Raw genomic sequence first — 22,105 nt, 5'->3', positions numbered from 1 at the left:
TTACTTTACCATCTATGTCAATTAACTGAGAATTAAATAAGTATTAACAAAATAGATATAAACTAATATGTTCATAATCTTTTTAATCTTAAATTTCCCAAAAATTAAAATATTAACTGTTTTCTTGTAATAGTTATTGATTTAATTTAGATTATTTTTACAAAATAGACCTGTACTTTCGTTTTTATTAAAAATTATCTTTTTCTATCATATAATTGTGAAAATGAAAAGAATTTTTTTCTAGAGAAAATGCAAAAAGTAACATCTCTGTCCCTACAAAACGTTTCATAAAACTTTTTTTCATTATGCATCCATTTTAATTATATTCCCTTTCATTATTGTATCCTTGACCTCTTTTTCGGTTTTACTGACATGATGAGTTGTTAAACGAGTTGTATAAGTACTCCTTGAATTGGAATTGAAAAAGTAAAAATTTCTCTAGTTTTTAACAAAATATTTCAAAAAATACTGTTATGAGTATTTTGTTTTATATAAAAATAACTGATATTAATGATCACAAAGAAAATAATTTTGTTTAATTTTATTTTATGGCCTGTTTCACTAAATGTATTGACATTAATATTCTTACACACCATGTGACCAATATTATAAAAAACATTTTACAGAATTTTTATTTGTTTTATTTTACTTAAAAATAGGGTACACCATTGTACAACATATTATGTTTTTAAAATTATTAATTAATGTTCTTAACAGAAAATTTTTGTCATGCCACATGATGGAACAGGGTGTAATTGATTTTCCCCCATATTTATACATTGCAAATTGTATTTTTATTTTAGATGATAAAGTTAATTTTATGATTATTAAATTAATGCTATAATATTGTACTTTTTATTTTTATTTACAATAAAAATAATTTTTTTTTTCTTAGAAGTACAAAAAGATTTTCCATTCCGTGAGTGGGTAAAAGTTTCACAAAATGCACCAAGAGTGGTTCATGTAGCTACAGGTGACAGAGTAGAATTTGAATGCGAGACATTTGGTAGTCCTAGTCCTACAGTACAATGGAGTCGGGGACCACGGCCACAACCTCCAGTAAGTATTCTAAGAAATATACAATTTTAAATACCTATAAAATTTAATTTTTTTTTATTTTAAGATTATATTCATCGCAATAGCACTGTTCAATTACAGTTTGAACAATCCGTTCATACAAACATAGGTCAGTCAATTCTGAGGGAAAATACCATTATTTAAACACCTAATAACCAAAATGTATTAGTAGTATGAATATTAAATTGACAGAATACCTTTGACAGAACTTGATCCAGGGTCTACAGAATAAAAAATATTTTAATGCCAATTAATCATTAATAATGCCCAACTTCTAATACAGAATGAAGTATCATACTTAAAACATTCAGAATGTCCAGGGTTTTAATCCTAATCATGCTAGACCTTCTCTGCATGGTACAAAATGACTAGCTACATTCCAGTGCAAAAGACTAGAGATTCTGAGATGAATTAAATATCTCAGAAAAAAAAGCTACTTGGTTAACCTTACGAATTTGTAAAAAGCATACCTAGTGTTTATACTTATTAGATAACATCTGCACTAAACAAAAATCAAATCAATAGAGTTTAAATTATATATATTGTCCTTAGCTTAAAGACTGGTTTGATGTCCTTATGCTGCCACCAGTTGTTATACAAAGCTATAGCACATTAGAAATATTTACTGATTCTATTGTTAATTGTCTTATTTCTTTTCTCCTCAAAATTGCATACTGGTTAAATAAAAATATACTCTATAAAACTGATATAACCTAATCCTCTAACTAATAAGCATTAATGAGTTTTACTCATTTCTGGAGGGTATATATATATATATATATATATATATATAAGTTATAATATTAGAAATTAGTTTGGCATTTTTCATAATAAATTCTGAACCAACTGGTTTATACAACAAATTTACTTTTATTAAGAGATTATCTTATCTGTCATTTTTATAAATCATTTAAATTAAAAGTAAAGAAAATATTGGTAAAGAGTTCAAATTTCATCAGTTGTCAGTGAAAAATCTAAGACTTTCCTGAACATTCTTATTGTAATTATTACTGTTTTCTCAATTATTAATTCATTTCTAAAAAGTGTATTATCTCTAACTTAACTAATGCTACACATAAGTTGATATGATTAATTTATTTCCTATTTTGGCAGATTTTGACATATTTTTTTCTTTTTCAATTTTTAAAAAGTTAAGTTTCTGCGTTTTTCAGGTCTTACACTTGATTTAGAAAATTGATATTTATATATTTTATTCATTTTAATAAACTTTACATTAAAGCGTTTGAACTAGTTTGATAGCTTACACCATTAATGCGTAATGATTATTACAGATTTTTATTTTTGTGACTCGAACCCAACAGCTGATCGCAGTCATTTGCATTATTTCTGTAATCCTCTAATGAAGTTTAATCTGAATCTGAAATTAAAATCAAAGTTACATACTTGCATAACTGTTCATTGAAAAGGAATTGAACTCCTGCTTATTAATACTTTAATCCAAATTCTTCATTTTCTTTTCTTTTGAAATTACTTCTTTCTTTGGTTAAAGAAAAATTTCAATAAAATAGATTTGGAAGTTATCAGTGGATAAACAAACACTAATTAGAATGCAAAAAAGATGGTATAAGTTAGTATAAATCAGTCATATAGCATTCCAAGAAACAGCACTAAAAAGTTCAGAAATTTTATATGCACTTATAATTTTTCTGTTTTTATGGACACACACACACACATACACACACACACACACACACACACACACACACACACACACACACACCACATACACATGCGTGCTTTTGTGTGTGTATATATATATATATATATGTGTGTGTGTGTGTGTGTGTGTGTGTGTGTGTGTGTGTGTGTGTGTGTGTGTGCATGTGCATTATATATATGTATATATAGATTCGTTTAAAAGCAGCTTTAGTTAATAAAATGGTTTTTTAATCATCATTATGTCTTTATTTTTCAGAAAAGAAAATGATTTACTTTAGAGCTTAACTCATGGTAAAAATAATGATAAAATATATGTAGCAAATTTTACGATGGGATAATAAACAAAAGTTTAAAAGTACTTTTTTCCTGCTATTACTGTTAGGAAACTTTATTTTACTTTATACTTTAATTTCATGATTTTTTCTTTGTTAAATTTATGCAGTATTTTTTCTTTTTTATTAGATTTTCTTTTAATATAAAAAAGTTAAAATAAAAACCAACAAATAAAGACATAACCCATAATATTCATGTAATATTGTGTTTTTTTAATATAATATTACACAAAGGCTTTTTTATTTATGGTTTATTAAGATGCATGTGGATATTTACTTCCATGATAAGTTATACTTTCAGAATAAGTTTATCACAACATTATACTTTAAAAATATTTTTTCAATAAAATCTTCATTACAAAAACACTAACTAGGAGAACTGTACTTATAGATTTATAGGTTGTGATTCCTTTCCTCTTTAAAGCTCTATATTATTTGATTATGTGTCATAGAATATGCCTAAATCTAATAAATGATGGTTTATTTAAAATTAACACAGTTTGGTTTTTATGGTAACAATCTATTTTCTGTTGTTTCTTTTCTTCATATATCTTTTATCTATTTTTCTGTGATCTTCTGGGTTTAGGCAGCAATTTGGCATGACTCAATACGCTTTCTGATATCAAATTATCAGAGGTCAGTAATTCTGTTCTTATACTGAACTTAAAAACATAATTCATCTGCAAAGATTATAGCTCAGGATGAAAGTCTAAAATTATTTTGTTCCTCTGGTTTCTAGAAGTGCATTAAGTTTTTTCTTAATATTTTATTTTTTTTTATTTTAGGTGTATGAGGAGAACAATAATGTTGCTGGAATGGGACTTGGTAAAACTATTTCAAGGCTTGTTATAGATTGTGTGTTACCATATCATCAAGATATATATACATGTCTCGCCAGCACCGGTACAGAAACAGCTGCTTCTCACACAACAACACTTCTTGTTCATGTTCATGGTATGTATATTGATTAAATTACAATATAACAATAAATTAATATAACTTAATTATATTACATACATTTTTGTAATATTATAATATTAGTAGTATTTTAGTAATATTATAATTTTAAAAAGTAAATTATAAATGCACGTAACAAATATTCCTTTAGAATGGAGAAAAGTTGCAAAGTAATAATCAAAATAAAGCATAGTTTTAATTTTATTTCTCTTTTAAATAATTATCGTGTAGGAACTCCAAGAGGGATCAGACTAAAAAGTTTAATCAAGTTCAATAGTTAAATACATCTGCAAGCTATATAATTCCAAAGATGAGTAAAAATATTTGAAGATGAATTCTGAACCTGTTTTCTATTGACTTACATATATCTTACGGAACAGCAAAGATACTACTTTAGTGGTAGCTAGTTAAAATGGTTATCATTGCACAACCTAATCTGGCACTTCTCTATATGAATCACCCATCTGCAAGCTGCCCCTAATCATGCTGATGACAAAAATTGTTGAGATGAGTCCTTAAAGAGAATATTTTAATAGTGAATACATTTTAGAGAGAGATCTATCTTATCTTACTGTTATTGTCTATTGCTCTCCACCACTCTTCCCAGTAAATAGTATAGAAGTACAGCCTTTAAAGGCGGTATCTATGTGAACAAATAGTCCTCTTTATTCAGACCAGTTCAACAACTTTTATTTGTATCCTTAGATTGCATAATAGGCCCTTGTAGCTGCAGTGCTGCCAGCTGATATATTGGACATGGAAGTAGTTCTGGAGCTATATAAAAAAACAAACACAAATGAATGATATAATTAAAGAACTACATCAATCACCACCTCATTTGTTTGTTATGATGTAACTTCTCCATTTCTCCAGTTTTGTTTCTAACATGCCTCAGTTTCTTCCAGATAACCTTAACACATATTTTTAACTTCATAATTTAGGATGTAAATTGACTTCACATAGTGTATTGTTAATGAAAGACTATTCACAACAATTTCAGGAAATTTCTGAATTTTGTTTAAGAATCTATACTTAAAACACTTTCCTTCTAATATTATTTTAGTTTTGTACCCTTCCTTAACATACAGGAAAAAATAACGATGAAACTATGATAATCATTTTTTTACATGTAGTCACTTATCAAAGCATTATTGTTTTATTTGAGAAGGTCCCACAGCAGTGATTATTTTTATTCTTAATTTTTTGACACAGAATTTGACTAGAAACTCTGTTAGACAAAACTAATTACATAACCATTGAACAGCAACATTATCCATCTATGGTGAGAAAGCTAGTTTCCTTAGAAAAATTATTACGCTAAATACTGAAAAAAATAAATTATTGATAGCACAAGTTCTAATTCCAGAACATATGAAGTACGAATGAGGAAGTAAATGAGAATTGTAGTTGAACTTTTTTTTTTTACTCAAAATTCTATTTCCACCACTAAGAGCATTAAGAATATTACTTGTCTTCTTTTTTCTTTTTTTTTTATAAAAACAAAATAAATTTTATTATTATAAATATATTAATTATATTATTGAAATTAATCTTTTTAAGATCCATATTAGTCCTCTGTATTAAAAAATAATATTTTAAATTCTGTTAATATAAACCACCTAGTACAAAATAATGAGGTAAGACATATCTTACCTTAATTTTATCTTATTTTAATGATTGAAATAATCACGTCATGATTGAAGTAATATGCATGTTAATTTTTAATATACAGTTCAGTTAAATATTTCAATCATGACTGAGGATGCAGGATCCCACAAAAGTACTTTCATGATAAAATTAAGGTAAGATTTTGTCTTATCCCAGTATTTTGTAGTAGGTGATTTATATAATATAATTTAAAATATACTACCCTACTAAAGGGTATTGTATGTGTGTCTATCTGTGTGTGTGTCCATCCCCCTTAACTTAGCATTGGAATGTTCTGATCATTAATGGAAAGTCCCGATTCTTTCATACATGTCTCGTGGTGGTCAGGTGTATACTTGTTAAATAATAAATAAAATGAGTTTTTGATTGAAAATAAATCTATTAACAAAGCGGGTTACTTAGTCAATTCCTTTTTTTCTATAGAGATCCCATTTTAATACAAAATATATTGTTTTTATCCTACAACAAATTCTACAGGATGAATTCATTAATATACGAAACACCATTAAGAATACTATATAAAAATAAGTTGTAATACATTTTGTTCACCATATCTCTTTTGTTGATATCTAATACATAAATGGTTTGCAAAAAACATCAGCTCAACATAAATATGTTTAGGCATAGAGTTGTATGTAGAAAATAATGTCTTGTATTGAAATATAAAAAGAAACTTCATGTAGTAGGAAAATGATTAAATGAAAATTTAAGAAAATGATCAAATGAAAATTTAAGCTTGACAGAATGTGTTTTGATTTAATTTTTTGCATCGAGTTGAAGATAAAATTGTCCATAGAGTTCCACATAAAGTCATAGTTGCTTCTAAATAATCTTTTTTTTGAAAAAAAGAATGATCACTAATCTATATATATAAAAAAGGAGTTGATTTTTTTGAAATGCAAGATTAAGGACCCCTTAGGTATACAAATCTAATTCGGCAAAAAGTTTCTATTTATTGCAAGGATGGTTTTTATGTTTTTGTTTTATACTCTCGATTATCCGGTTATCTGTACATTATCTTACTCCGAAATTCAGTTATATCTACAAGACGGTATGACCAATTTTAAAAATTCAAACTGCTTATTTTTTACCATGTTGAGTGCCAATGTTTGCATAAAAAAATATGTATGCTGGATCATCTGGTTATTCGGTTATCCATTACTTTTCCTAAATTTACTTATAACTCTGGAACAGTACGACCGATTTAAAAAATTCAAACAGCGTATTTGCTAGCACTACAAGGGCTAACGTTTGCATACAAAAAATATACTCTCGATGATCCAGTTATCAGGTCATTCTCTTATTCCAAAATTCAGTTATATATCTCCAGAACGGTATGTCCAATTTCAAAACTTCAAACAATGTATTTGATAGCAGTACAAGAGCTAATGTTAAAACTATGATAGAAATAAGAAATCAAATTTAATAATTAAAGTACAAGAAAAACAAATAGTAAAAATCTTTTAATTACAGTCATTTTTCATAAGGCACAGTTAATGTGAGGCATGCAAAATGATACATGTCTTGAAAAAATTTTCAAGACTATAAAAACAACGCACATTTGGCTGTACCTAATGGGTTGTGTGGAAAGCAGTTAGAATTATTTAGTAAAATTTTAGTGAATTTTATAACTAAAGTTAAAGTTATGTATTTTTACACGACTACAATAAATAAATCAGTTTTCAAAACCTGAATCTCCTTTTACCCAAAGAACACCCAGGCTGTGAAGCCCGGTGAAGCTGGTCTGAGCAGCTAGTAAATATACTAATATGTTCATTAAATTTATTAAGATACATATATATTAATTTTTTTTATACATGTAATACTTTTTTTAGGTAATAATCTGACAAATGTATTAACAAAATGCCAAGAAAATAAGCCACGAATTATTAATTGGAGTCCAATTATTATGGAAACAATTGGAAATGATGTCACATTACCTTGCAGTGCAAAAGGAATTTCATCACCTCAATTATACTGGATTGATAAAGATGAGAAACTTATTAATAATGAACCAGATTCAAGATATAAGGTAAAAACTTTCTCATTTTATCATTTGAAGAAAGTAATAAGAAAACATATATTAAAAAAGAATTTTTGTTTTTATGCTGTTATGTTACTCTAGATGAATGTTATGCAATTTGCAGTTGTTTATCTCTTAGAATAATCTAGGTAACCACACAGTGCAAAGTGTGCCAGTCCTTCTAGTGTTAGTATATCTTTGACTTTTTTATTTGATTATGGTCCTGGCATTTTTAACCTTTAATACTATTTCAAGGATATAACAAATGTATTATAAAATTTATTACTGTAAGGGATGCATTTTATCATCTTTACAGAAATCATGAAGCTATTGAAATATATATTTTATTACTGTAGTGTGTTTTAAATATTCTAACAAATAAAATGAAAGGAACATTTCTATCTTATACATGTAACACTCTTAGAGGCACTGTAAAATTTCTCAGCATTTTGGAATATATACCTATATAGTAAAGTGCATTAGATATGATAAAAAAATACTTAAATACGAAAATATTCAGAAAGTAAATCATTTAATTCGTTCATTTAAATTACAATATTAATATTACATTAGTAATTAATTACCAATAAATAATTAAGTACTTGTTTAGTTCAGAATCAGTAGGCCAGTAAAACGTAATGAAAGTATCATGTTGAAAAGGATCATTTCAATACACTTTTTAGTATGGGATTTTATTTTTAATTAATCACTGTCACTGTCAATGTCTGTAGAAGAGTTACCAGTAGTCTCCACATCGCTCTGCCAAAGGTGATCGTCTTCACTACCATCAAGTTCATTAGATATTCCGCATTTTTTAAAACTTTTCCTTACTAATTCCGTGAAATACCTTCCCAAGCATCTTTTATCCAAACAGAAATCTGGTTAAAATCTGGGCTTTTGATTCTTCCTGTAGGTGTGAGAAAGAAATTTTCATGAGCCATATATTTACTGTACAGTTGTTTTAATGCAGATTTTAGCGGTTTATTAATGCAGACATCTAGTGGTTGCAATAAAGATGTCAATCTGCCTGTAATTATTATTGGTCGGTAATACACTTTTTTAAAATGTCTTTCACTTTATCAGTCATATGCCCCCAATAACTATCCATTACTAGCATACCGGTATTTTTTTTATTAAGTAAATCTCCTGATCACTTTTGCCATACACACCTGATCCAATCTAAAATTAAGGTTTCGTCCATCCAACCTGATTCCTGTGCTCTGATAATAACTCCATTTACCTTACGGTAGGAAGAGTTTTTCTTTTAAAAACAGTGTACGGAGATAATTTCGATCCATTAGAAGTAATGCAAAGCATAACACTACACCTTTGTTTTTCATTACCACCAGTGCGAATTGTAACACTTTTTTCACCTTTTTTGTTAATGGCTTTGTAAAATGGCATTTCAAAATATACAGGGGTTTGATCAGCGTTTCCTATTTGAGAAAGCAAATAGCCTTTATCTTTTCTAAGATTTATTATGTATTTTTGAAAATGTAATATTTTTTGTTCATAAGCGTCTGGAAGTCGTTGAGAAATGGTCGACTTTCGTGTTATTGACAAATCATTTCGTGCAAAAAATTGTGTTATCCATCCATTGCTTTAAAATCAACTTTATTCAATGATTTAGCGATTTCACGAGCATATGATTGACACATTTCTGTCGTGACAGCATAACCGCATTTCCTTTTTTCCATAACAGTCATACAATTTTTTTTCTGTCTGTGTATTTTGGTTTTAACCCATGAAAAGCCCTTTTATTACCAGTGCCTTTCACCAGAAGTTGTTTCTTCTTACGCCAGTCTCGAATGCAACTTTCATCTACGTCAAATTTTCTTCCTGCCGCCTGATTTCCAATTTTTTCAGCCTCTTCTATAACGTGCAGTTTTTCATTTACTGTAAAAGATTGTAGACGCTGTTCTTTTGTACTCATTTTAATGCCGTAATTAAAATAAATCAACATATTAAACTTTACAAGATAAACTAAACAGATAAAATGCACATAGCCGTCCACATATACAAACAGTACAATGACTATGGCAAATAGACAAAATGACGATGGGTAACTGATACTGTAACTGTAGTGTCATTAGAACCGGATGCAGCCAATACAGAATGAATCAGTTTTATAAAAATACTGTAACTTCGTTCCTATCAATAATTTGAATAGGATGTTAATAATTAAGGATGTATTCTGTATAAGCAGCATCCGGTATTGATAAATGAAAGCCTAATGTAACTATATGTGATTGAATTTAGGTACTTCTAAGAAAACGTTTACTTTACATAAATTATCCTGGCTAAAGGCTATGTTTCAAGTAAGCCCCCGCACCCTTATTTTTTCTCTCCAATTCCATGAAAAAAGTGTGGGGGGCACTCAAATAAATACGGTAATTTAAAATAAATTAAAATTAAATCATCATAAAGGCAGAAAAAAAATAATTTTGTACTGAAAAATACAAAAATAAGAAATTCAGAATAGATTTAGAATAAATAAATAAACAAAATTATAATAATCATTAAAAAAATTATTTTTTTTATTTTTATGTAAAAAAAGTTTTGCCTTTTTATGTATTGCATTACATGATTTATAAATTAGAATTTTAATTATTTTAACAGGTATTGGAATCAGGTGATTTAGTTATAACAAAGTTACGTTGGAGTGATATGGGAGGATATTCATGTGTTGCTCAAAGTTCAGCTGGACGTGATTCCGAGACAACATTCCTGTATCCAATGGATGATGGTAAGTAAATTTATGTAGTTTTTATATTGTAATAATAATAATTTGTAGATTATATAATTTATTGATTTTGTAAAATACTTCCTTTTTTAACTGTTATATAATAATTACATGATAAATTGAACTTATAGAGGCAGAAATCAAAATAGTGAAAAAATTTCTTAATTGTTCCAAAAAAGCTTTGTTTCACTAAATACAGATTATTTGTAATTTCAATGATGTAATTTCGGAGAATTTATTTATACTCTATGTCCACAGTTTTAAAATATGTATATCTTCAGGTTTTATAATCTATCAGTATTTTTCATTTATTTATTTGAAATTTTTATTTACATCATACTACATAATATTATTAATTGTATTAACAAACGAAATCTCCAGAATAATCTCTGCAGTAAGTTATGGAATACAATGAATGCTTAGAATGATCTTAGAGGAGGGTCATATGCCAACCACACATAGTGATTATATTGTATTGACTTCTATGTAGTCATTGTTAGCAGTATTTGGCTGTACTTAACCTGTAGGTTTAATTTTTTTTTAAATATATACGTTTTTAATCCTTGATCTTGTATAATTATAATTTTTACAGTTACTGTAAATAATGTTTCATTTTTTGAAAAAATAAATAACAACTTAACCTTAATTCAAAATTATAGATTAGCTTAGTTATTTGCATGGGACTGAATATTTATTACAGCTTAAATTTATTGATTCTCAGACATTTACATTATATTGTTTGTTATATTTACTTTAAAGTACCCTTACATAATCTGATGGAGGTAGGTATTACCTCCAGTTAGATAACTGAGCAAGTACAGAATTTAATAACCTTGAACCATTATCCCTCTTTTGGAAACAATATTAGTCACCAGTAATTGTAATTAGAAGCCTATTAATGAAATCGAAGAAAATGAGATATTTTTTCTTCCCTTTTTTATTTTTAGTGACATTAATTAATAGCAACCTTTTCCTCATTCATTTTAATAATCTTAATTTCAAAGTAACACTTTGTTTTTCATCATTTCCAAGTCTATTTAAGATTGATACTTATTAATTGTGTTTTAAATGTTTGAAAAACAAGTTCATGAATCATGATCTGTCAAGTTTCTAAAATGCTTAAAAAACTATTTTCTAAGTCAAAAGAATTCTATTATTCTTTTATTTTTTAGAAATAACATAAAATATTATATCAGTAATTGTAACCCATACTTCCTCTTATTTCCACCTGTAATTTTTATACATTTATACTTTTTTTATTCTCAATGTGTATGTTGCAATCTGTTCAACTAGTAAACAATAAGCATCCCCCATATGACCCAATGAGATAAGGATGTTATGTATGACATGTAAATGAGGTGCAGTCTTGTATAACATTTATATGAACACAAAAATGTTTTTCACAAAAAAAAAACAAATAAAGTGTAATAAAAGTTATTAATAACAATAACAATAGCTCTATATGTTTAGTAGATTTTACAGAGCAAGAAAAAGGAATTATGAATTTGGTTTTATAGGCAACTCTAGACTGATAAGATGATATATTTGTCATCATTAAAATGCAAAATATTGTTCAAACAATTGATTGTATTTGAGTAGAGAATTTTTAAAACATGTAACAACCATTTTTAAAAAAGAAGGACATTTTGATTGGGCAACCAAGACAAATATGTAAAAAATATCAGTGTGTCCTCTATCACAAGTATACATATATATGTTATACTGTTTTCTATGATAAATATATATAATTATGAAGAATATTTGATCAGTGGTTCTGTGTTTACAATATATTTACAAATTATTTTAATCATAGAATTTTGTATTTATATTATTTATAAATAACTAAATAAAATTATGTTACAGAGTGAACTACTTAATATGGATTTTATCTCAACTACAAAAAAATTACGGCGCCTGGAACTTAAATTAGAAAAAAGCTTATTTTGTGTCCTCTAGTCAGATGATATAGTTGTTAGGTTAAAAATAAATTGATTAATTATAATTACTTAATTAAATAAAATTGCTTAATTAATTATTTATAAGTAAATAAATGAATGAAACTTGAACAAAATATGAGCCACAAAGTGCCAACAAATTTAATTAAATACATAAATATGTATTATATTATTTATTATTAATTTAATATAATTATTATTATTATTATTATTAATATTATTATTATTATTATTTTTATTATTATTTATAACTTATCATTAAAATGATAAATAGATATTATGTACATTTATTTCATATTATTTATTTGTATTCGTACATTATATTAATTTTTCTTCATGAAATATTAACAAATATTCAAAAATGAAAAATTAATTAAATATTACAAGTACAAAAATATTTTGTAGATTAGAAAATAAAGGTTAATAATGGACTCTTTAAAATAATATTATGATTTTTTTATTATAATTCTTTTTTAGTACAACTATTTTTTTTTTTACTTCAGAAGACTTTTTAGATGTAATTATAATAATTAATTAATTATTATAATGTATTATTTTTTGTACTGAAATGTATTATTAAATTTAGGTATTGTATGTGTAAAAAAAAATTCATTATATTATGTATTTTTGTTGTTGTTATACATTGTTTATTTTATATTTATTTTTTTTTTTTATAATTTATATTGATGTAATTATAACTTCCTATGTTTCATGATTGCATGACAATAAAAGAAAAATGATTGGTGCAACATTAAATAAGTGTTATTTTCTATTTAAAATAATTTTCTGAAATTTCTTTAAACATTTCTTTGTTTGTGTTTTTTTTTTTTATTACTACACTGCTGCTAATAATTTAATTTATAATGAATATGTTATTTTTATAGCAGAATTCATGGACTATTGTACATAGGAAGCTATTTTGGGTTGCTGTTTTTTCCATCTTTATGAAAAAACAAAAACTCATGCAGAAACAACATGAATACAATAGCAATCTATAAAATAAATAGTTATTGATTTCTCCTTCAAAAAAGCTATATTTATTACAATGTTAATCTACATCCTCCATGAGTACACCACTAGATTCTTAGGGGTGATATACTAATGTGGTGGCATGTTTCTTTAGACTGGCTATACTGAAATTCCTAATTTCTACAACTGATTAAGAAAGTTATATCTAAATTTAAATCACGCTCCTTAATAAAGTGAGGAAACTGTTAAATGCATATGAACATAGCCCAGCATTCATGAAGATTCCAAGTAAGGTTTTTTTAGGGAATGTTACACAGTGCCCACTTACCATATCCACACTTAATAACACAAAGAGAGTATTGAAATTGTACACAGATCATGGTAGTAGTAGTGGTAGTGGTATCACAACACTAGTAGTAGTAGTAGAGGTGGTGGTAGTGGTGGTGGTAGTAGTAGTAGTAGTAGTAGTAGTAGTAGTAGTAGTAGTAGTAGTGTGACTACAGTGTAGCACACTATTGTCAAATCCAGGAGCTCATAAACAAAACAATTCTTTTCAAAGCTCTCCTATTAAGTTTGATGCCAGCCTGCCTCAGCCACTAATGCTGACAATCTAATAAACCGCTGATTTAATAAACAGAATTTTACAAGACTACAGAACTTTATGTCACCCTCCATTTACAATTGATACCCAAGATGGGGAAAGACTATGAATCGAAATTTAACACTAACAATACATGAAACTCTTGAGAAAGAGTTTTACACTTAAATAGACAAATTTTCTAATAATGCATATCACAAATTCATTCCTACAAGATATTGTCAATAAGAAGAGAGCAAGCAATTATAAGAAGGAATTTTTCGTGGGCCCAGTTTTGAAGATCTTCAAGGCTTTACCCATATACTTGAAGGACCAGCTGACAAACAACAACATTCCTTACAGATAGTGGCCATCCTTTGCTCCTTACCAACTCAAAGGCAAAACAATCCATTCAGTTGTCTATTTCAAAGGCCTGTAACTGACTTGGAAGGAATTCTACAACCACTTTAACCAATATTTCAGGAACCCTTGATGCTCTATAGAATTGATAATAAAACATTTTGGCCATAAGCAGAAAAGTAGCTGTAAAAATATGTTTATTGCAAAGAATAAAATTGTTCCATTTTTGATGACATTGAAACAGAAATATTGATCAAGCAGAAAACAATATTTGACATAGCAAAAAAAATATTTAGGTGTCCACCTCAGACTTTCAAATGATGCACCAAGAAATAAAGGTTATAATATAATGTAATAAAGGTTTATACTTACCAAGGTAAGTATAAAGGTTATAAAAGGGTATTAATTCAGATGAAAAAGAGGTGTGTAATGCAGGAACAGGTTGAAAGTAAGCCTTAACAATGTATCATTGTACTGTTTATCAATACTTACAGCTCTGCTATGATCATCATCATCAAGAAGAATTTTACTGAATTTTTTACATAAACTATCGCTTCCTGAAGAGTGTAGTGGTAGATGCCAAGTCACCACTGGCACTGAACTATGAGGTATTGGCGGCTTAACCCTGCCCTACGATAGAATGTGATGATAGTGAATTCAATGAAAAGAACATTACACATCAATGCTCCTCGTCATATTTTATTTACTGTTTTATTGAAGCAAGAAAAAGTCTTTAATGGCTTTTCCTCACCATGTATTTACAATTTTAAAGATGTAAGTTTTCATTGTCTATTAATAAAAGTTGTCTAATTGTGGATAGCACTTGTAAACATACTTCAAAAGTGGCTGTACTGGATCTTTTTTACATATTGTTCCCTGACAGCATTCATAAACATAAGGACCACCACACTAAAACAAAAAATTAAATTCATCAAAAATATTTTAAATCTATAGCAAAACAAAAACATATTACAGTGTTCACTTCACATTCATAGCTTGCATCTGAATTCATGTGATGTATAAGAGGATAGCTAGCACTTTTTTTAATTGCATGGTTGTATTGTTACATAATCAGTTGTATTTAATAGCTATGAATTATTCATACTCACTTTTTTGGTACCTTTTATTTTCTTACTGTCTTCTGAGTATTTTTTTTACTGCTTTTTCAATCTAAGTAAAAGTCACTTCAACACACAGACAGCTGATCACAGACATGTGTATGTCATGAAATTCTATACTGAGGTTGACTATGGTTTCAGTAAGCTGTCAGGTCTCTCTTTTTCTGTTTAGCCTCCGGATCCACCATAAGGTATTACTTCAGAAGATGAATGAGGATGATATGTATGAATGTAAATGAAGTGTAGTCTTGTACAGGCTCAGGACGACCATTCCTGAGATGCGTGGTTAATTAAAACCCAACCACCAAAGAACACCTGTATCTAAGATCTAGAATTCAAATCTGTGAATAGTCAAAACCTAGAATAGTGAATAGTGAATAGTGAATAGTGAATAGTCACAATCTAGAAGTCAAAACCTTGAATAAGCTGATTTGCGATGTCAAATTAACCACTAGACCAGCCCAGTGGGCTGAGCAGTCAGATCTAGTGAGGTTTAATATCACCTACAGGATTGACCTATAATAAATCTATTAAATAGAATCTGTACATGTTAGCATACCTCATATTACAATGAGAAGTGGTAGTGTAGTTTTCATTTTATTTTTAAACCAATCTACATCCCCAAATACATCTAACACTTGTTTCTAAAACTTTATAAATTGCAACCATTTTACGAGTATCTTATATTGTACTGTAAGTAAAAATAACAGAAATTGCTATTTATGACTTTAGCTAAATGAGTAATTAAGGAATTACTTAATTACAACAATTTTTTTCAGAACTGATATTTTATATGTAGTATGTTCAACTTATAAAAATTATTCCAGCAATGGTAGCAGCATTACATTGCTTTTAAAATAAGGAAAACAATTCAACCCAAAATAAACCTCTTAAGCTTTGGATATTCTTCTTTGTGGGTTGCCTAACTCCCCAACCATTTCACTATGTCAAGAAAACTGCATTCACGGTATGTGTTATATCTTTTTGTTATTCAGTTATTTTTTTTTTCACCTGGTATATTTTATTTATGAAAAATAAAATTTTAATTACATAAGAAAGAAACTGAGCTCAAAACATTAAATCTACCTCTAGTGGATTTTAGGATTTTGGGATTTTAGAATTTTGGAATTTTGGAAATTTTTTACCCTTTTATAAACAGAAGAGGATCCAAATAGAAACCTAAAAATTTAACTTGTTATATATCTATCACTATGTAGCTTCATCAAACCAATTTTCATTATCTGAGTTTTGTCTTCTACTTGTAACAAACTATAATTTAGTTCACAAAATACCTCCTGTATTTTTTACAGAGGCAGTTGAAAGGATAAATAATTAATCATTAATAAATTTTACAAAAAGGAAACCCAATATAAAATTTTGTAAACACCACATTTTACAGATGATTAGTTCTAATTATACATCATAAGCACATACAACTTGCAACCTGTTTCACAAAAGGTATCCAATTAGCTTAAAATATGACTATCCAGTACCAAATGAAGCTAAAATTTAAAAGCTGCTGTCAGGTAAGACATCAAAAGCTTTTAATGATTCACTAAATATGACAGATATGTACAAATAAAATAATAGTTCTCTTTGGATAAGTGCTGCCAGGGAGAAAAACCTCAATATGAAAGCTACTACTTTATTTCTAAATACATCATCAATAATTACCATAAAATCTTCAGATAATTGATAGAATTTAAAAATAATTTTAAAATCTCTATTTTGACTGATAAGATGAGAAATTCTGTAAAATTTAACTGATATTGTAATAATAATAATAATTATTATTATTATTAAAGGGAATAGAATGCTCAGGTCATTAAAAATATACTGATACCAATATGCAGATACCAGCTAAAGAGTATTTTGAGATATTTCCATTATTTAATTTTGGGATCTATAGGAATGGTTTACTGAATACCCTATTACTAGTCTCTTGCTTTAATTCACATTCACCATTTTATTTATTTTTGAACACACTATACTCAAAGACGTCACAAAAATTAGGGAATCAACACATTTTAAGAGGATAATGTACATCTTCATGTAGTTGATATATAGTGTCGTGCAGAGAATGCAACTTATTATCCACTTAAAACTGTATAAGTTGTTACTTATACAACTAAGAGATTAGATTGTTATCTAATTTCTTACTTTACATAACTTAATAAACAATGATTATTTCAACTTTCATTTTTAAATAACAAACTAAACTTATGTCCAATAAAAGAAATATAGTTAATATTATTGTAATTATAGGGCAATATTATAATTTATTAGATTGTACCAGTTTGTATTTTTTTACCTGACTGCGCAGAATTGGGTGAAATATTTTAACTTCTGATAGAAGGTTAGGTATGGTAAAGTTACAAGATAGGATAATGTATTTTAATCCTTTATATTACCTTATGTATGTAGCTCAACTCTAAGATGATTATGCCAATTATTATAAAAAGAGATCAAATAATTCATCATAATTTTAACCAATAGAACAGAATACAAATTTTTTAATTCAGAATAATATTAATTGTTTATCTTTAACTTTAGTACTGACTTCAATATTTTGAAATTTAGATAATTTAGTAAATTTTTTTCCTCTTTTGTGTACATTTTAAAAGAACTATTCATTTTTAAAAAAAATCAATTAATAGTAATTTTTCTTGTCACATGGTACAAATAAAATAATAGTTCTCTTTGGATAAGTGCTGCCAGGGAGAAAAACCTTAATGATAACATTTTTTTTAATAAAATTATTGTATATTGGCCCCACATGACGAATTTACATTACTACTTTCAAACATCACTTGCCTAAGAATACCTATGTTAAGCATTCTAAAAGGATTACTTAAAAACAAAGTAAATACATAGTAATTACTTAAAAACGGTAAATTAATATTCATGATCAGTAACAAATTTCAGTAAATAGGTTCTTACCTGTAATTAATTGTTTACTGAAAATGCTGTCTCTTTTCATTAAACACCACAGAAATATTGAAAAACCTTAATTTATTATATAGAAGAAAAGCCATTTACCTTTTGCAATATCAATAATCATTAACAGCAATTTTTAATTACAGTATGTAAAAAGAAACTAGTGCCATTCCTTAAGATAATGTGATTCTGATCTAAAACCATTTATCTGTAGGCTGTTTTACACAAGCATATGATTTATTGGACCCTGAACAAGATGGTCAGTTAATCCCCTTATAATTTACTGGTTACATAACACCTGAAACTTCTCAGAAATTAGTATTTTGGAAAATAAAGGGTCATGCTTAACAAAATGGATCACCCAAAGATCACCAAAGTCAAACACTGAGTATAGTTCTATAAATAGGAATGGTAACTGCAAGCAATTCGTACTTAGTGCAGAGTAACCATATGAAAGGCTAAGCTGACATTCAGCCAGCCTCCATGGCACAAATGGTAGTGTCTTGGCCCTTCAACTGAAGGTCCTGAGTTCAAATCCCAGTCATTTTCACATGCTACAAAAATTGTCATTCATCTCATCCTCTAAAGTAATTCCTAACGGTGGGGTCCCAGAGGTTAAAAAAAAAGCTGACATCCAGCATGCAGTGAAGAAATGAGAATGAAACAAGTTATAGTTGAAAAACTGGCTCTTGTGGAATGCACATATATTGCCAGTAGTGCTGATAATGCATGAGCCAAATATAGAAAATAAAATTAGTTGGTGATGAATGATACCCATCTCTGAAATGTTGCACCCATCTGCCTCAAATCCACTATGAAATCTTCAAAATATTACTGCAGATATACAGTGAAGATGTTCTTTTACAACTGTTCACATTTTGGTGGTTATACAGTTTCAGGAGAATTAGTTTTAATCACACAACTGGGCATTCCAAGCATTCCAGTCACAGACCTGAAATCACTCTCATCTCTGACGAAAGAGACCAAAATTATTTGGTTGACTGGAAAGCTAATGATGATTTTCTTCTTTGACCAATGTAAGTAGTGGGTGTATCCTTTAAGTAAAAGGTATTGAGATGTTAGAGGTATTTCAGAAATTATGAGAGGAGCTGAAAACATTGCCTAATAACATTTAAAATTTGACTTTATGACAAAGTCATATTTCACAGTTTCTAACAAAAAATAAAAAAAGTATGAATTCCAAAAGAAACATTTTCACTAGAAAATTCATAGTAGTTTTACCAAGGTATGATAACATTTTTTGACTAATTACATAGAATTTATATTATGTTATCCATAATTTTGATTTACAGAAGTTGAAAGCATGAGATATTAACTAAACTACCTAAAATTAAAATTGTGAAGCAACTAAATCTATCATAAGTGATTGATGGGAGTCACTGAGATCACAATGAGGTCACTAAAACACATGAATTAATGTTGTGTACTGTGAAGTGGTATCCTTGTGTTTTAATGTGTACATCAGTTAATTATCTGATGATGTTAACTGATGTTAGATTCAAAATCTAACACACTATGATATATCCAGCATAAAACAGCCTTCAATGTTATAAAAAAATGGCTGTATAGCCTGTTGTTAAACAACATAATACTAATGAAAAACATTATGCATAATTAGGGGAAGGGGGTAATGGAAAATAATGGTTAACATCAGTGCAACTGATTTTCTTCCCCCCTAAAAGCATATAATCAAATAATTTTTTTTAACTATTTGAGAAAAAAAATTAAATATATTGTTAGTCATTAAAAGTACAAAAAAATCTTACCAAACTGTCAACATCTAAACACCTATGCAACGTAGTATTAATAATATAATAAGCATTTATATCTGTTATTATTAACACCAATAGACAAGATAATAGAATCAGTTTCGACAATATAGTAGATATCATACTGTACCTCTAATTTAAACAATTTTTGCAAAAACCTAGGTCAATATTCAAAACAATATTTTTATTGGTTTAAGTAAATACATTAATAATACAAAAATAAGTTTAACTTCATCATTTTATACTCTCTAATTTCATAAAAATTGATTACAATTACCCATGAACTTCATATAATTTTATTATTAGCATAAAACTAGCATATTTTATTTTTATTGTCTTACTTTTTTATCTTGATTTTTTTTTTATAAAACTGCAATAAATGTGTGTATTTATCTAAATAAAATAACCTACCATAGTAGTCTTTTGTGTGTGTGTGTGTGTGTGAGCATGTTAAATATGTTTTCATTTGAACAGCAAACAAATTGATAATATTATGCTGCTTGAGCAAACAATTTTTTTTTATTATCAACATGGTACATTAAGATTGCTTTTTTCATGTAAATTTTAACATTTATTATTAATTATTTATGGATGATATCTTTTTATTACAGTAAATAATAATTATTACACTATTATTAGTCATTATTTATTTTTTATTACAGAAAAACTTCATCCACTATTAACAAACTGAACCAGTACTTGTCAGATGCCACTAATCATTATTAATCATATATGCCTTATCATTAAAAAATCATATAATCTATTTATTGTCAATATTTATTCAAGTTACCTTCAATACATCTTTTTTAAAAATTTTGGAATTGACAACACTATTGCCTTACTCCTCTTCCTAAGTTAAACAATTCAATTTATGGATCGCCTATTTCCATATTTGTTTTCTGATTCAAATTCATTTCTTTAATATGAATATTCTATTCATTCTAAGAATATAATATCAATATTATATTCTTATAAGATTCATATTACATGAAAAAATCTATTAAAGAAGAATTGTTATCAAAACATTATTCTTATACATTTAACTGTGCAAGCTTACCATATCTAAACTTCTTTTTTAACTAAAGCAAATTCTGATAGCAAGTGAAATAATGCAATTAATGAAAAATTATGGTGTATTTTTCAACAAAATATTTTTTTATTTTTTTGAATGTAACATTTGATAAGCTGTTAAATATAATTTTTCTAAGATTAATTATCTTAATCTTTAATTGTAATTTTAAATTTAAAAAACTAATGTACTCCCAGCCCTAATGTTTTAGGTTATGTGTTATAATTCCACAAAGGTGGCAGGAAGTATGTTATGCTCCAGAATTTCCTATGTACTGAGTTAAGATAGGTATGAGTTGATCTTTTTTAATTTCTGCATATTTGTTTGACAACTAGATAACTAAAGAAATATGTGAAAGATCAACCATTATTCAACGTAACCTGCAATTACAGTCAATGCAGATTAATAGAAAACAATACTTCTTTTTTTTTCATTATATTATTGTGTGTATATATATATATCATTAAATCCTAATAAGTCTTGTTGCAGAGTTCAAACTGATCAGAGGGAATAAAATAAAACTTAACTGTTATTTTAATTTTATATTGCAGATATAATTTTTTTCAGTCATAGAGTTTTATGTATGTCTAGATGTGTAACATTGATAATTTAATGTTTATTTATGACCATAAAAAATGCCAGTGAGTAAATATTTTCAGATATAAGTACAACAAAAAAAAAAATCAGGAGTTGACATATCAGGATTGTAATTTTAAAATCCATCAAGTGGATTTTAAAATTACAAATTTTTTTGGTTAAAAAGACTGGCGTTTATGGAGGAGTCACAGTGATTTAAAATCATGGATTTCATGCAATGTGTTTTTGAATGATGTGAGTACATACAATTACA

At 27.4% G+C, this 22,105-nt stretch overlaps 1 protein-coding gene across 1 annotated transcript in view; it reads left to right on the top strand.

The window, feature by feature from the left end:
- ImpL2 (Ecdysone-inducible gene L2) overlaps positions 1-12,597 on the top strand; it is a 58,727-nt gene extending 46,130 nt beyond the window's left edge. The window contains exons 4-8 of the mRNA XM_075373493.1: positions 896-1,059; positions 3,875-4,043; positions 7,550-7,746; positions 10,357-10,483; positions 12,344-12,597. Coding sequence (XP_075229608.1) covers positions 896-1,059; positions 3,875-4,043; positions 7,550-7,746; positions 10,357-10,483; positions 12,344-12,348 — 662 coding nt within the window. The 3' untranslated portion in view covers positions 12,349-12,597. The remainder of the gene's footprint in view (positions 1-895; positions 1,060-3,874; positions 4,044-7,549; positions 7,747-10,356; positions 10,484-12,343) is intronic.
- Positions 12,598-22,105: the final 9,508 nt, after the last annotated feature.

The sequence above is a fragment of the Lycorma delicatula genome, chromosome 8 (assembly GCF_047948215.1).
Source record: "Lycorma delicatula isolate Av1 chromosome 8, ASM4794821v1, whole genome shotgun sequence".
Taxonomy (NCBI): domain Eukaryota; kingdom Metazoa; phylum Arthropoda; class Insecta; order Hemiptera; family Fulgoridae; genus Lycorma; species Lycorma delicatula.
Note: the sequence above shows the minus strand (reverse complement) of the source record. Positions and strands in the feature narration are given on the sequence as shown.